General features: G+C 34.3%; 2 protein-coding genes across 3 annotated transcripts; one reads left to right on the top strand and one right to left on the bottom strand.

The window, feature by feature from the left end:
* Nucleotides 1-540: 540 nt before the first annotated feature.
* LOC116117246 (glycine-rich RNA-binding protein 2, mitochondrial-like) lies at nt 541-3309 on the top strand. Its single transcript, XM_031403282.1, has 5 exons — nt 541-699; nt 1895-2011; nt 2099-2167; nt 2812-2918; nt 3003-3309. The coding sequence occupies exons 2-5, from the start codon at nt 1900-1902 to the stop codon at nt 3120-3122; spliced, it is 408 nt and encodes a 135-aa protein (XP_031259142.1). The 5' UTR covers nt 541-699; nt 1895-1899; the 3' UTR covers nt 3123-3309.
* Nucleotides 3310-10575: 7266 nt separating this feature from the next.
* On the bottom strand, nt 10576-12170 carry LOC116117259. 2 transcript variants are annotated; one of them, XR_004125930.1, is made up of 3 exons: nt 11775-12170; nt 11083-11665; nt 10576-10622 (listed from the first exon to the last, which is right to left on the bottom strand). XR_004125930.1 is itself a non-coding variant. In XM_031403295.1 (2 exons), exons 1-2 carry the CDS (start codon nt 11892-11894, stop codon nt 11303-11305), a joined length of 483 nt encoding a protein of 160 aa, XP_031259155.1. In that variant the 5' UTR covers nt 11895-12170; the 3' UTR covers nt 10849-11302. The 2 variants fall into 2 exon arrangements, 1 of the variants encoding a protein (XP_031259155.1); XM_031403295.1 differs by lacking the exon at nt 10576-10622 and having other exon boundaries at nt 10849-11665.
* Between the last annotated feature and the right edge of the window lie 4243 nt (nt 12171-16413).

Here is a 16413-nt window from a genome sequence, read left to right on the forward strand (position 1 = left end):
CTATGCTACCCCTCACTTTTTGCTAATAAACTTATGGCCCTTTTGTGGGAAATAGTCAAAAATTACCCTTGAGCCCTAAAGCCATCCAAATCTAGTAATTTGCAACTTATTTTTTTAAAATCCTATTTTGCCCTCACTCTCATTAAGTATGACAAAAAGTTTTTCCTCCCAGGTTCACTACTTCAATCAATTTAAGTTATATGTGTGAATGATATTATAATAATTTAATTTTTTATGTTTGTATAATAAGATTAATATATACTTTGGTTAGAGTTTTGAATAAGATACTTAGAAGTGTTGGGTTTGAATCTTGGAAATAGCAAAAATAATTTCAAATATAATGAAAGTAAGGACAAAACAGTAATTTTTTGAAATTTCTAACTTGTTAGTTAATAGAATTGGATGAAAATTAGGCTTAGGGGTGGTTTTGACTATTTCCCACAAAAGTGCCATAAGTTGATTATAGCAAAAAGTAAGGGTAGTTTCAAAATTCTCCGCAAGGATCTTTTCCTAGTTAAAACCCTAAGTTATTTTGTGAGCGAGTGATAGCATTATAAAAGGCCTTAAACCCTAGCCGCCTCAGATATTTTGTGAGCGACTGATAGCATTATAAAAGGCCTTAAACCCTCGCCGCTTCCTTTTGTTTCTCAACGCTTCTCTCATAAGCTCCTTGTTTGCAGTTCTCCTTCCCAACAAGAGGTATACTCTTCTTTTCATCTAAGCCCTCTATCTTTTTTTTTTTTTTTTCATGTTAATACAAGTTTCCGCTTCACTTTTGTTTCACTTTCGAAGCTCTATCCTATTGATTTATCTTTTTTTTCTTTGGCGGGTGTCTAGGATTCTTATGTTTGTTGATTCGCTTTAGTCGTTAGTATTTTTTTGCTTGTTTTTTGGTCGTATCTGGTTATAGCGTTACTTTTAATTTCTGGTACTATTTATAGTATCAAAATAAACGGAATAACCTGAGAAATAAGTTGTATTTGTTAATAGGTTTTTGTATTTCTTTTTTCTTTTTTCTTTTTTCTTTTTTTTTTTGGTTGGGGTTTTTGGGTTTTGTTTCTTATTTTGTTCTCTATTCTCTCAATTTGTTTTACCTAGATCTGGGTTTTTGGCGACTGATTACTGATTAATCTTTGTGGTAGCATGTTTCAGAAATTTTTTAGAATCATAAAATTATAAAGAAAGTCTAATCTTGTGATTTTTGTGTGTGCTTTTAGTAATGGTTCTGTGTTTTGACTAAGATTTTTTAGCGGAGTAAGGATGGTTTTTGCAAATTTAAAAAAAAAAAAGTTTGGAAGATGGGTTAAACTCAAATTTTTCTTTTATGAAATTTGGATGGAGGGTTTGATTTAGAAATTTGAGATTTAACGTTTTATCTGTTTTTTGTGACTACTAGAGCATGCAGTTATTTTCTCACTTAAGGCTTTGTTAAAGGCTGTTTTTTAACTTTTTGTGATAAACATTACTGGCATGAAATTGATTTGATAATTGTTTGTACCGGTTGACTGGATTAACTACTTTAAAATACATTTTCGGACAAAATAACATGTTGCAGTTCGATTTCTTCAGGGAAGTTAAGATTCCAGTGGATATCTTTATTCTTTAATTTCTGAGTGTGTATAAGCTTTTTAAACCGTGGGTTTGATGATACTGGCCAGTTTTAGAATAGATCGTCTCCTTTTTCTGATTGCTGATTGTGAACTGGTTGACAGTTTTGAAGAATGATTCATACTCCAATTTAAGTATAGGATGTTGCTTTGTAATTGTGTATGTGAGTTGGATGAATTTATATGATTTGCTTTTGAGGATTATCAAAGCAGCAATATTTTAATGACTTTGCATTTTGTTTTTGCTTTTGTTTTGTGATGGTGGGGAACACAATGACATTGAATAGATAAGATGGCATTCAGTAGCAGACTTGGTATGCTTGTTAGGCAAAATGGGCAAGCTTCATTGCCATCTATGCTCAACTCTATCCGCAGCATGTCAACATCTAAGCTATTTATTGGAGGTATTTGATAGAAGTTTCTAAATATTATAGCTGATATGGATGTATTATTTATGTTTTTCTTTTGACTCTGTCAACTATGGCTTTCAGGACTTTCCTATGGGACGGATGACGTGTCACTTAAGGAAGCATTTTCTGGCTTTGGTGAAGTGGTTGAAGGTGAGTTTTAATCTGCATTAATGGTTATTTTGTATTAGCTTGATATCAAGTTGGTCTTTTCCTTTGAAGCATAAACAATCATTATAGACTTTGTTTTTAGCTTGTTTTCCTTTGTCATTTATGTCAATAATTGGCTCTAATTGAATCTTTTTTTATTGAATCTTTTGAAACTCAATTTTGTTGGAGCATCGTTGATCTGTTATTAAAATACCATGAGTTTTAATGGTGGTCATTGTTCTTTTTAAATATGAACCTAAGTGCAGTCTACTAGATGATTTGGATAATTTTAACAGCTTATGCAAAGTTATGTATGACTGTACAATGCCAATAACTTTGAATAGGGCTATTTTTTAGCTACTCTCATGTGGACCTCATATGTACTTCATCCACAATAGTCTTTGGCATGAAGCCTTGTGAGTTCAAAGGAATAAAGCTGCATATATGTAAATATATATTTTAAGTTGGAACTATGATGATTGTCAGTTGGATGTTTCAGGATTGCTTTATCATTTCTCTTTCTATTTGTTTGTGTGGGTTGTATAATATAGGGTTGTTTATTGTTGTTTCGTTGCACATTTTACTAAATGTCTGTGGCATTTGATATGGTACATGTGCTTATTCTGAGTGGTGGTTTTGGTGCACAGCAAGAGTTATAACCGACAGAGACACTGGGAGATCAAGAGGATTTGGGTTTGTTAACTTCACCAGTGATGACTCTGCCAGCTCGGCAATGTCAGCTATGGATGGCCAGGTCAGATAATAAATAATGCTTAGAGCATGTTGATCAAATCCCAAAATAAAATTATATGTTGACTTATGTTCCATGCAATTTCAGGAGCTAAATGGGAGAAACATTCGTGTTAGTTTTGCCAATGAGAGGCCTAGTGGCCCTCGATCCTTTAATAACGATTTCCGTGGTGAAGGAGGTTTTAATAGAAGCGGAGGGGATTACTAAGCTGTTTGGTCGTCTATCCTTAAGTTTAATCTTATAGGTTGCTGTTAATTTTGAATTAAGGACGCATGTTTGTTTTCACAGTTTGAAATATTTGAAGTACTGGAATTATTATGTTGCCTTTGGCACAAGTTTGTGCCAGTTATTGGTTGTTACATATCCTGGCAGGGTAAATTTTTAAATTTCTGTTGTTCATATGTTGCGAATGACATCGCATTCAACTGTTTGCTTACTGCAGGTCACGGCTGCTTGGTAAAACACTAAATAACTGCTGGTAAGAGTATTACAGTCAGTTTCATGTTGTTTGTATGGGTATAAGCTCCGAATTTATCTCTTACTTGAGGCGTTCGAGGAAATCCCATACATTCAACAATGCTGTTGCCCTTTTAAGCTTGGTTTCTTGTGCTGGTTGAGGAAACAATCTGTTTCTGGGTGGGCATTAACATAGTCTGGCCGTTCACTTTTTATCATTGTGGTCTGGGTTAGATAAATTCAACCTCTTATTGTGATCTGGATCTGATCAATTGCTGGATTGACCATTGTTTGGTCATCAGATAAGTGATTTGTGACAGGGGTGTTCGGTTCCGGGTATCGGAACTGATAGTTTCTTGAAATTTGGAACTAGAATTGGAACTGACGGTTCTGGTTCTTAGATAACTAGAACCAAAACCTATAACAATGGTTTCGGCGGTGTTGTTACAGGTTCTAGGTACCTTGTAAAATTACATAATGATCCACCAAAAGTTTGTACAATGGCAAAAAAACTCTTAAAAACTTACAAAACACTCCCTCTCTTTGACACTTGTTAAAAAAAATAAAATTATAAATTATAAATTACAAATTACAAATTTTATTACTTTGTAAAGGTAAATTTTTAAAAGTTAAACTAATTTATTTTAAATATTATAAAACATAAATATAAATATAAATGTATTCATATTACTTTTTTTTACGAAAGTTTTTATTAACTCATTAATATTTAATTTTATTTTATATTAATCTCGGTTTCGGTTTTGGTTTTTAACTATTGGAATTGTACGGTAACGGTTTCAAAACTTTGAAACTGGAATTTATCATTGACGATTGGTTTTAGGTAGGAATCAGAATTAAATCTAGGGTATCTATCGATTCAGGTTCTTTTGAACACCTTTAATTTGTGAGTGAAATAAAGTGCCATTCAGGAGGTAAGGAAGCACTTGTGAATGCATATGAAAGTGTGCATTAGGTTAGAGCACTTTTAGGTCTAGTTCTTTGGGTCATGGATGCAGCATTTGCTTTTAAAACAAGTAAAATTATAAACTGAAGGGGAGAAAGGAGCAAAACTAGTTTGCCCATACTTGAAATAATAGCAACAAGAAAACAAAAGCACTCTGCCTAAAATTTTTTATAAGGAATGTTGTCAATTGTTTTTGCAACAGTATTAAGGTGTATGTATTTGTTTATTAAATATCATTTATTTTTAGCGCAAATTAAAAACCCAAAAATTNTTGAAATTTGGAACCAGAATTGAAACTGACGGTTTTGGTTCCTAAGTAACTAGAACCAGAACCTGTAACAACGGTTTCGATTCTGAGTATCCTGTGGCAAAAAAACTCTTAAAAACTTATAAACTCACCCCTTCTTTGATTTGTGACAGGGGTGTTCGTTCTAGTATCAGAATCGACGGTTCTTTGAAATTTGAAACTAGAATTGGAATTGATGGTTCTGGTTTCTAGGTAACTAGAACCAAAACTTGTAATAATGGTTTGGTTCTGGATATCTTGTAAAAGTACAATGACCCCCCAAAAGTTTGTACAATGGTAAAAAACTCTTAAAAACTTACAAAACCCCCTTTTCTCTTGTGCACTTGTTAAATATTATGAAATATTAAGAAATTACAAATTATAAATTCAAAATTACAAGTTTCATTACTTTGTAAAGGAAGATTCTTAAAAATTAAAATTAACTTACTTTAAATATTATGAAATATAAATATAAATATAAACGTATTCATATTATTTTTTCTATAAAAGTTTTTATTAACCTTCTAATATTTAATTTTATTTTATATTAATCTCGGTTCTGATTCTGGTTCATAAGTATAGGAACCGGAATTGGAACCGCACAGTAACGGTTTCAAAAATTTTAAATTAGAACTTATCTATTGATGATTGGTTTTGGATAGGAATCGGAACTAAACTCAAGGTATTTGTTGGTTTCGATTCTTTTGAACACCCTGAATTTGTGAGTGAAATAACGTGCCATTCAGGATGTAAGGAAGCACTTGTGTATGCATATGAAAGTGTGCATTAGGTTAGAGCACTTTTAGGTCTAGTCCTTTGGGTCACGGATGCAGCATTTGCTTTTAAAGCAAGTAAAATTATAAACTGAAGGGGAGAAAGGAGCAAAACTAGTTTGCCCATACTTGAAAGAATAGCAACAAGAAAACAAAAGCACTCTGCCTAAAAGTTTTTATAAGGAACGTTGTCAATTGTTTTTGCAATAGTATTAAAGTGTATGTATTTGTTTATTAAATATCATTTATTTTTAGCGCAAATTAAAAACCCAAAAGTTTAAATGATTTTTTGGTCCTTCACTAAAACGGTAAAACCTAAGATCAACTTCTACGAAATTTTAAAAATATAAATTGAGAAATTTTATGATGTTATGGCATTTTACATCATATGAAAATTTTTATTTCCAGATAGAGTTGGGCATTTGGGACCAGGCCCAAAGGCCCAACTCTAAAACCCGGTCCTAGGACCGGTCCTTGAGAGAACCGGACCTAGGAGGCCTGGTCCCAAAACGGGACCAGACCTAAGGAGGAGGGCCCGGGCCCTCCACTGGGCCCTCCTCCAAGGCCCGGGGCCTGGGCCCAAAAAAATTTGTATTTTTTCAATGTAGTCCCTGCCAAATTACATAAAACCTCCTGTTAATTTTAAATAGATATAAATTACGAGGGCTAAAATAAAATTTTATAAAAAAAAAATCTTCCAGGTCTAAAAAATTTATAAAATTTACTCCTAAAAAATACTAAAAACCCCCTATAAAATTTCGTTTTACCCCCAAAATATAAAAAAATTGAGGGGGTAAAATAAAATTGTCTAAGGCCCATGGGATCAGTCCCGACCAGGCCTTAGGCTTGGTCTGGGTCCTGGTTTTTCTCATGGGCCTGGGACCAGTCCCAGGCCCATGAGTGACTGGTCCCATTTGGGACCAGTCCCAAACGGACCCAGGCCTAGGCCCGCAAGGGACTGATCCCTTGCCCAGCTCTATTTCCAGACATACTAGATTCTTCCCCTTTTAATCTAGACCAAAGAGGAAGTCACGTTGTACGGATTATGCGCATTTCTAGTATTATCTAATAAAGAAACAATAGATAATTTTAGAGATATATAATACTTTTAAAAATATAAGTAGAAAAGGATCAATTAACCACACAAACAAAAACAAAATTAAAATTAAAATATAAAAAAAAAATACTTAAAGTTTATTTTCCTTATAAAAAGTAATTGAATGTGTATTTTCACCTTTTTCATCTATAGTTCAATAACCACGATATATCATTATTAAAGACATAATTAATAAATTTGTGACAGTTATAAAATTTATAATTTAATCATTCCTTTGATGTTTTAGAAATTAATCTAAAATCACTCTTATGAAGTTATAATTAACATTTTTATAGTAAAAAATATATAGATAAGTCACTTTTTTATACTTGATAAAAATTAGGAATAATACCAATTTAAATAAAACTTAAAAAAAATAAGAAGGAACAGTTGTTGGCTTTCCTTGAGACCAGATCAAGGTAACGTCAGGCTGTTGCTATAGTCAAGTGTCTCTAAATTGAACAAAGTTATTATTTTAATGTCTCTAAATCGAATAAATTATAACTTTTATTTGTTTTATAGCATTCTATGAAAAAGTTGTACCTAAATTGATAATATCCCAAAAAATAAAGTTTAGTGATTCAGCTATTGAATTTACAAATTTTGGACGAATGTTAATAAAACGGTGGATTTTTTATGATATTTTGAAATGTGAGAAAATAATTGATAAAAAGAATATAATTATAACAAAATTGATAATATTATGAAAAGAGAAATATAAGAAGTGATAAAACCACATATTAAGAACATTTCTATAATATGATATTTAAATTGTAAAGAAATGTAGCAAAGTTTGCATGATGAAATTGATAAAATTAAATGGATTATAATATGTTGAAATCAGAATGTGAATCATACACAAACAACTTTTATGAGGGTAATAGTGTGAAGGATGAGTTAGTGGAATATGTATAGCATTATTATATTAAATATAAGAGCACCATTGCACTTACAACTTTTTTATATAATCTTGATATGACAGTTTGTGATTGGTCAATTTGCAATGGATCCTGTTTGCCTAAATGCGAGGTGACTAATCACGAGCTGCCGCATTAGGGTTGTATGAAAAAGTTATAAATATAGTTTTATTATTAATATAAATGGTATTACAAAATTACTATGTTTGCAACTTAATCTCACAATCTTCTTTTATAACCTTAATGTGACAGTAGAGTTGGTACTACCACGTCAACTGAAGACTTTGGTTAATCATGAACGACCATTCCTTTATAAGGAATGATTGTTTCTTATGAAGGAATAACCGTTTCTTCATAAGAAATGATCGTTCCTTCATAAGAAATGGTCGTTCCTTTATAAGAAATAGTCATTCATTATGAAGGAATAATTGTTCCTCCACAAGAAGTGGTCATTCCTTATGAAGGAACGATCGTTCGTCCTTAGGAAATGACCATTCGTGTCTAGTGAGAGTCATTTAGAGCTTTGGATGTGGCGGGGGATGATGTGACAGTTGCCAACTCAATCACCACATTGAGGTTGTAAGAGGGGTTGTGAGATTGAGTTGTGCGCCTAATATTACTTATACTATTATTTGTTACTAGTTTTTATGATTTAGGGGGCGTTTGGATCATATAATGTTTTTTTATCTTAGTAATAAGATTACTGGAAAGAAATATTACATTGTAGATTACCGGGTTTAAATTATTATTGTGCTTGGTTCAATTGAGATATATTAATAATTAATGTGTTTGGTTGACAGTAATAACATATGTCCTTAAATACCCTTTTCCTAGAATGCCCTTGGGATGATTACTTATATTACTAATTAATCTGTTTGGTTGACTGTAACAACATATGTCTTGATTACATGTTATTAAAATGCCCTTTAGATGATTACTGGGTATAAATAATTAACTTGTTTGGTTAATAAAAGAAATGATCAATTAACAAAATTCTTTTTCTTATATTTTAGCCAAGTATTTTATTGTTAAGTTATTTACTGACAAATTTATACAGACTATTGAAACTTTGAAAAAAACCTATTGTATTTTCTGTTGGGTATACATTCAACACCTAACCCTGGTATTGCAACAAATATAGGTGCCATCTCCCAATTTAAAACTTTATCTAAAACTCTGATTTTTGTATTATCACAAATTATAGTTCGTACATGTTCATTTCTACTTTAGTTCAATTGAAACCTTTTTTTTTTTAAAGGCAAAAAGAAAAATTATATTTTTTTGGTTTACACCATGGCTGGAATTTAGAAGCAAGTTTCCAAATTTGAGGAAATTTGTTAACTTTTTCCACTTATCCTGGGCAAATCTATGTGTGAAAAGTGTTAGAATTATTGGTACATTTGTCATATCACATATTTTGGAGTATCTGTGCATTTAAATTATGCTGAATCCAAACAATGTACCAATAAATTAACTACAAGCTGAATAACGATGCTCTTTAAACTTGTAAACCAATAATAACAACCACAAACTTGGTTACTTGAAAAATCTTTTGGGGCAGCTTCCACAAACTTGGTTATATAATACAGTATGAAATATCCGCAATCCATGTGGTTCAGTTGTTGAGGGACCTGGTGAGTGCATTTATCGGTCACAACAAATACATGAAATACTGAACATATCAACACTAATTACCATCAACCAACACAATATACTGTTTTATCACCTTAGGCACTAGCAAAGGTAGTTTCTCAACCAATGCTGGATGCTTGGGCATTGTTCCTGATTCATAAATATCCCTCACAAACCTGTATAATTAAGCTTGGACAATTTGAAACCCATTCCAGTATCACATCTCCAAAAATACAATTTCATGCACACATGAGCGCATTTATCTGCAATCCTGTTATATAATACAGTACGAAATATCTGCAATCCATGTGGTTCCGTTGTTAAGGGACCTGGTGAGTGCATTTATCGATCACAACAAATACATGAAATACTGAACATATCAACCACTAATTACCATCAACCAACACAATATATTGTTTTATCACCTTAGGCACTAGCAAAGGCAGTTTCTCAACCAATGCTGGATGCTTGGGCATTGTTCTTAATTCATAAATATCCCTCACAAACCTGCATAATTAAGCTTGGACAATTTGAAACCCATTCCAGTATCACATCTCCAACAATACAATTTCATCATGTGCTTGTAAATAATTGTGAAATAATCAAAGTTTACCATCGAATCAGAGGTTGCAGCGTCTTTCCGTTTTCTGATCCAAGCGAATCAAGCAGCACCATGCATCGAGTTTTAATTTCCAAGTTCACATCTCCACCAAAGTTGCACAAAATAAGTAAACTCCAATGACCCCTGTCAGCATAATTTATGCATATTATCAATGTCAACTCTTAAGCAACTGAAATCAACCCATGTCCGCGTTTGGTAAGTATAAAACAAATGCCTACAGCCATAATATGAAAAAACTCACCAGAAGACCACAGGAATGAACACATATTTCCTTGAGAATATGTTCAATTCCTCAATCCACTTTAGCACTTTCCTTTTGTTCACTTCTTCGGTGTACATAAAAAACCACATGCAGTCCAGGGTGATGAAATTGTGCAAGTTGTCTCCTTTAAAACTCCTCCACAAGTTCCTATAGATCACTAAATATGCAGTCCATCATATAAGATAAACATATTATGTAAATATGGCGTGAAGCATGTAAATTGTAATACAGTTTTGTACCCCATGTGGAGATCAAACATACTGCTGCTCAACATCCCCCCTCCCCTTCTGTTGCCAATCGCCTACTTGACCTTCGTTGATTTGTGGCACCTACATATGTTCATCATTCATTTACATTAGCAAACAATTCCATACATCTTTCATAACTGAAAGCATTAGTCGGTTTACGAGTTGCAAGGTTGGTACCTTTGCATTTGCTGCCCTTTAAGGCTGAAGGAATCTCCTGATTTTCTTTATGTACCGAATGACTGGTCCCGCCTACATGTGCACATCAATCAATTATGAGCTACGTTAATAAGCATTATTCCCAACCATACAATAAATTGACTCCATAACTATCCAATCGTAATACCTTTCACATTGTTATCTGTATAAACTGTGTGGCTCTCTTGAGATTGTTCACGAACTTTTGTGCTTTCTGTCGTCACCACTGGGCAACGTGGTGGTCCTCCCATCATTCCTGCACATCAAAAAGGGAAAGAAAACAAAAATTATAGAACTGACACTTTATAAATGCTAGTATACCTTGACCATACTTTCCTGGTGATCTAAATGTCAGTTTCTATAAGTAAGTCAAAATGTCACATTCACCATACTAAGATAACAAACATTAAAAGCACAGACATGTAAACATCCTTTTATACATCACTACCAAAGTTAAGAGTTTTTAACATTCCATATTAGTGATCTGTACCTTCCCGTACTAACTGCAAACATAGACCATTACCATCTAATTACTAGACAGACATGGTTTTCACAAAAACATAACAAAAGAGATCATCTTGTATGATGTTAGAATATAGACAAAATACAACTACGGGAATACAACCACTGTGTCAGCATACTAATAACCCTGTACACAAAAATAAAACCCATTACAAGACTTCACTAGAAATCAAATGTTGGTTGGTACTCATTACTTGCTCCAAGCTGCATCTTCACAAAATCTCTTTGCACGTGCATTGGTAACCCAAACAAGATATCTATCTTGTGAGGTTCCTTGCAAATCTCCGTGGTGGCTGTCAGTATCTCAATGACTGTGAATCCATCCAATTGAGAAATGATGGAATACACCTGCCCTTTACGGTTTTTCCCTTGTGTCTCATTCTTGAAGTAGTCAGCAATACCCTTTAGCTCAGCTTAGGTCCCAGCCAAGGCAGTCTTAAACCTGCCCAATGTGGCGTGCCAGTTTGTTGCTTTTCCAACCTCTTTTTTCCTCCTCTTACTACTTACCGCAACTCTGCTTTGACTAGCAACAGCCGCCTGACAAGTAGAATCAACCACATCATCCTTTGGCGGGGCACTCTCGACATCGAGATCTACATCGACATCTATGTCCATCTGTTCATCATTGTTGTCAACATTGTCATTATCCAAATCCTCAACAACATCAGTTGCTGTCTCTGCACCAGCTCCATTGGCCCTGTCTTTGCCGTAGATGGCGACAAAGGAATCATAGTGCATCCACGGTTTGTGTCGCAGTGCTCTTGCAAAAGGATGACTCTACAAAAAACGTTAATCATCATAAGATATGTGACATTTGTATGAATACATATAAACCTGAAGTTCAGAATTTAAAATGTACACAAATAAACAACAAAAGCATACTTACCCGGACCCATTCATCAAAGACATCCTTGGTACATGTAATACATTTCTCCTTATCATTGCACGCGAAGTCGCTACCTTTCTCAAACATCTCGTTGATTGCATTATATTGCCTCCTCAACATCTTCACCCCCAAGTCGATATGTGGTTGTGCTTTCAGACCGTAATGAGGAAGCTTTTCCTACATCATCTTTTCGACCTCAGTTAGGTAACCGCATTTGAATCCCCGCTCAATTCTCCAATGTGGTTGCTCTTTGAGCTCCAGCAGACACTCCACCAACACAACGTCCTCCTTTTTTGTCCACTGCCGCTTACTTCCCTTAGCCTTTACCTTTCTCTTTCTGCCCTTTTTCATAGGCACAAGGTTGTCATGCATGCTAATGCTCTTGTCGGACTCATGGGACCGCGATGCTGACCTTTCCATATTGTTGAAACAAAAAAAAAAAAAAAAAGGCAGATTAGTGATATTGAGAAAAAAAAATCAGGTTACAACTTCGTTTATACACAGTGTCCGAGCTACTGATATGCACGATATTCATAATTTTAAGTAAATCAACATGAATAATACATGAATGGGATCAATTAACATTCAACCATCCACATTACGACAAATGTAAGTCAATGTACAAGTCCACTAACAAAGCATCTATGTTTGGGTTCATTCATACATGGCAAATCAAAAAAGACAGAAATTTAAAAAGTCACAACACTACACATAAACTAAACACAAGCACAATCATTCATTCCACGCAGCCATCCAAGTATTGAACATTTCAGCTGCCAAATTGTCTCTAAATGCAGTCCACGCGACACTAGGCTCAACGTGCTTGATCAATTCTTCATCGTCATCCTCTTGCCCTTCATCGTTCACCTCTTCCTGAAGCTCCACTTCAACCGGGTCAATGGGCAACTCAGACCTTATGAAATTGTGCAAAAGACAACATGCAGTGATGATTCTACATTGAGTTTTGACAAGGTAGTAAGATGTGTCCTTCAATATTCCCCATCGAGCTTTCAGGATACCGAAACATCGCTCAATACAATTTCTTGCTTGAGAGTGTTTCACGTTAAAAAATTCTTGTAGTGATGCCGATTGGTGACCTTGTCGCCATTCACTCAAATGATATCGTTGTCCTCGATAAGGGGCCAAAAACCCTTCCCCATTAGTGTATCCAACATCGCCCAAATAGTATTACTCTAAAATAAACAATTTCAAGTCAATAACAATTACTAAGTGCATTATTATGACAGACCCTAACATTAAAAATACAATTTATTTTGTTATATTACCTTGGGGGACCTTTAATCCATTTCTCCTAGTAATGGCATCTCTAGGAGCTCTATCATATGCAGTGGAACCTTCCCACCTAGGGAGGACATATATAAACTACATGTCAGGTGTGCATACACCAAGGACATTAGTTGCAATTTCACTTTTCCTTGACCGGTACCTAGGTATATCGTCAGTCGGCACGTGAACCTTTATGTATGTTCCATCTAAGGCTCCCAAACAGTTCTAACACAGAACAACAAAAATATTTTAGAGAAAATACTAAGTCTGATTTTAATAAGCTACTGAACACATGTGCATCCTAAACCTAGTTATTAGACTGTACCTTGAACCATTTCCATCGCTCATCGGTTGAGTTCTCGGGAATGACCTCTGGTTTTTTAAACAGTTGGGTATGCAACCTTAACACAGCGTTCATGACTAAGTAAAAATTGTGGCTTACTGTCTCAGTGAATCTATGCATTTGACGTTTCATTACTCTGGTCTTTTGGTTATGGGCAAGGATGTGAAGAAAGGTCCCAACTAATTCTTCTACGGATGAATGATAGGTTGATTTTAAGTTGCCATGTATAGTAAGTAAATTACATTATTTGTGAAATACAGCCATATTCATCCTACAGCTCTCAAAACATAACTCATCACTTTGGAAAAGCATGGTGTGTAAATTGAACGACCTAACCTTAAACCTAGATGCAGACTCACTGACATATGATATAACAGCCATACGTCTACTCCATACATTAAGTGCATTAGCCAACCCAAGAAGGATGAACATGGTGTACATGGTTTCCAACATGTCCAAATGGAAGACTAGAAGGGCAACCAAGTGCATCTTTTGCCTGACTGTTAAACGAGCCATTGCTGTTTCACATAATTCATGGATCAAAGCATAATGAAGTCAATCAAGCATGTACAAGTCCTTAAACCCAACACAGGCAATTGTATATGGAAGAAATCAAACTTAATATCAAACCCTAAACAACATAAACACCAGAATTTAATACTCTCACCAGCAAACAAAAATTTACCTCAAACACTCATACAATTCTCAACGTCCCACACATAAAAATTTCTCATCCATCACACAAACCAACATAAACATCACAAAAATTTAACATCAATCCCTCAAAACTGTCTTCTTTAGCAATTCAATTGGTAAAATAAGTGAAATATATATACGGTAAAAATCACGATATTGTAACAGTAAGTGCCAAAATATATCTCATAGAGTAGAACAAGCATGTCTACTCAATGAAGATCATACCCATACATTTATACCGACTAAAAACATCATTTCTAATAATAATAGTAATAACTTATTCCAGTTTGGAAACATAGCCACACTCACATGCCGAATACCCATAAATTTATACCAACTAACACCATCATCTCACCATACTAAACACACCCCAACCAACACAGACCAACCTTCCCAATTTAATAATCTTCCTACAACATAAGGAGTCTTGGAACTTACCGAAAATCACGATTGCAGTGCTATTGGGTGCAAACAAATGGCGACGAAGAGGAGAGGTTGTTGCAGCGTAGATGTTGAACCAACGATAGAGGAAAAATGGAGAAGTTAGGGTTTGAAATTGCAATCCAAACAAATCACATTGCAACCATAACAGTAACAAAAAATGTAGTTCATACACACAATTTCACCAATTTCAGCCCTAACACATATAAAAAAGCACACACATAGCGAAACCTTAAATAGAAAAAACAAAGGAACCCTAACTCAAACGTAACAAATCACGACATTAAACCCTAAACCCTACTGCCATTTCAAACTACTTTATAAAAATTTCAGCATCAAATCGGTAAGGCATGACAATATTACCCTCGATTAGTCTTTTAGACCTATTGAACACTCTACAAGCTCAATATTTCAAGATAAGCTATAAATATAATAGGTAATCTCAAGGTTTAAACCCAAAAATTCAATAAATGCCCTAAACCTTCTTGACATAAAGACCAATCCTTAATTTTTAATAGGAACTAGTAACGCCAACTGTAGCATAATGTAACTTGGAAGTATTTTGGATTTTAGGCTTCATCAGACAGAAACGAAGCTTGATGGTTCATTAATAGACTGGAAAACAAATTGGATGGGCTAACAACTGGTTGAAAATTTTGGCCCACTAAAATGATGAAGCCTCTAAAAACCCAACAAAATTTGGAAACCATCATCTAATGCACAAGATCTAGGAGTTATTTTCAAATTATACTTTTGTATACATGTATGTAGTTTAATGCATCTGCCACTACTATGTTTAATATACAACTAGTAGTACTATACATCCCAAGTTTGTATTCCAAGTGATATGGCCTTATTTTTAGAAATAAATACCATTGATCACATAATAACATGATCCACAAAAACCACCAAAATAATGACAATATTTAGAATGCAAAACTAGGGTATATGATCTGCTTCAACATACAGAGCAGTAACCACACCAATAAGTGAACACGAATGGACAATTGCATAAACATCAATCAGTCTATCCAAATAAAACACTAGCTACTGGAAAAACCCCCTTACATTGACCAACCATATATCTCTGAGGAAAGAAAAATGGCCAAGAAACAATTACCTTAAAGCTCTCTATGTTAGTGGACCAACGACAGTTTTCAAAGAGTTGTTTTATCGGGAGCAAACAAAGGGCGACAAAGACCCGACGTTACTGCGGTGGAGATGGTGGACCAACGACAGAGGGAAAATGGATAACTTAGGGTTTAGGGTTGCAATCCAAATAAATCACGCAACATACAAAGGAAAGAAGGCAAACTACTTACTGGAAATAGTGATCGGACTGACGAACTAGCGAACGAGATTGACGAGAAGAAGACTCCAGTGGCGGCGAACGAGTTTTAGCACAGAGAAAGAAATCGTGCCTGTTTGTGCGATTTTGAAATTATTTTTTCTTTTATCCTGTAATTTTAGTGAAGTTCAAGGGCATATTGGTCACAATATGCAAATATCTGAGGATAATATGGGTACACCAATCTTCGTGGCATTTCTGAAATAAATGATAAAAAGCAGGGCAGTTCCGTCCAGAAAATAAAAAAACTAAGGACAAATACGTCTATTTGTGCAAATTGGCTATTTTGTAATTATTAATAAACCAAAGGATATTTTTGTCCGCATAATCCACTGTTTAGGGGCAAGATTGGACAAAAATTATGATTACTATAGTAATGTTTTAATATCAGCCCCCCTTCAGGTAATATTATTCCTGACAATTTACCCTTTTTTTAGTACTGTTTGTCATCTTATTTTTCAGTAATGTTTTTATACAAAAATTTCAAACATGGTTATCTGCTCAATTAAACAAATATTACCCAT

This window comes from Pistacia vera, unplaced genomic scaffold, assembly GCF_008641045.1.
Source record: "Pistacia vera cultivar Batoury unplaced genomic scaffold, PisVer_v2 Contig800, whole genome shotgun sequence".
Lineage (NCBI taxonomy): Eukaryota > Viridiplantae > Streptophyta > Magnoliopsida > Sapindales > Anacardiaceae > Pistacia > Pistacia vera.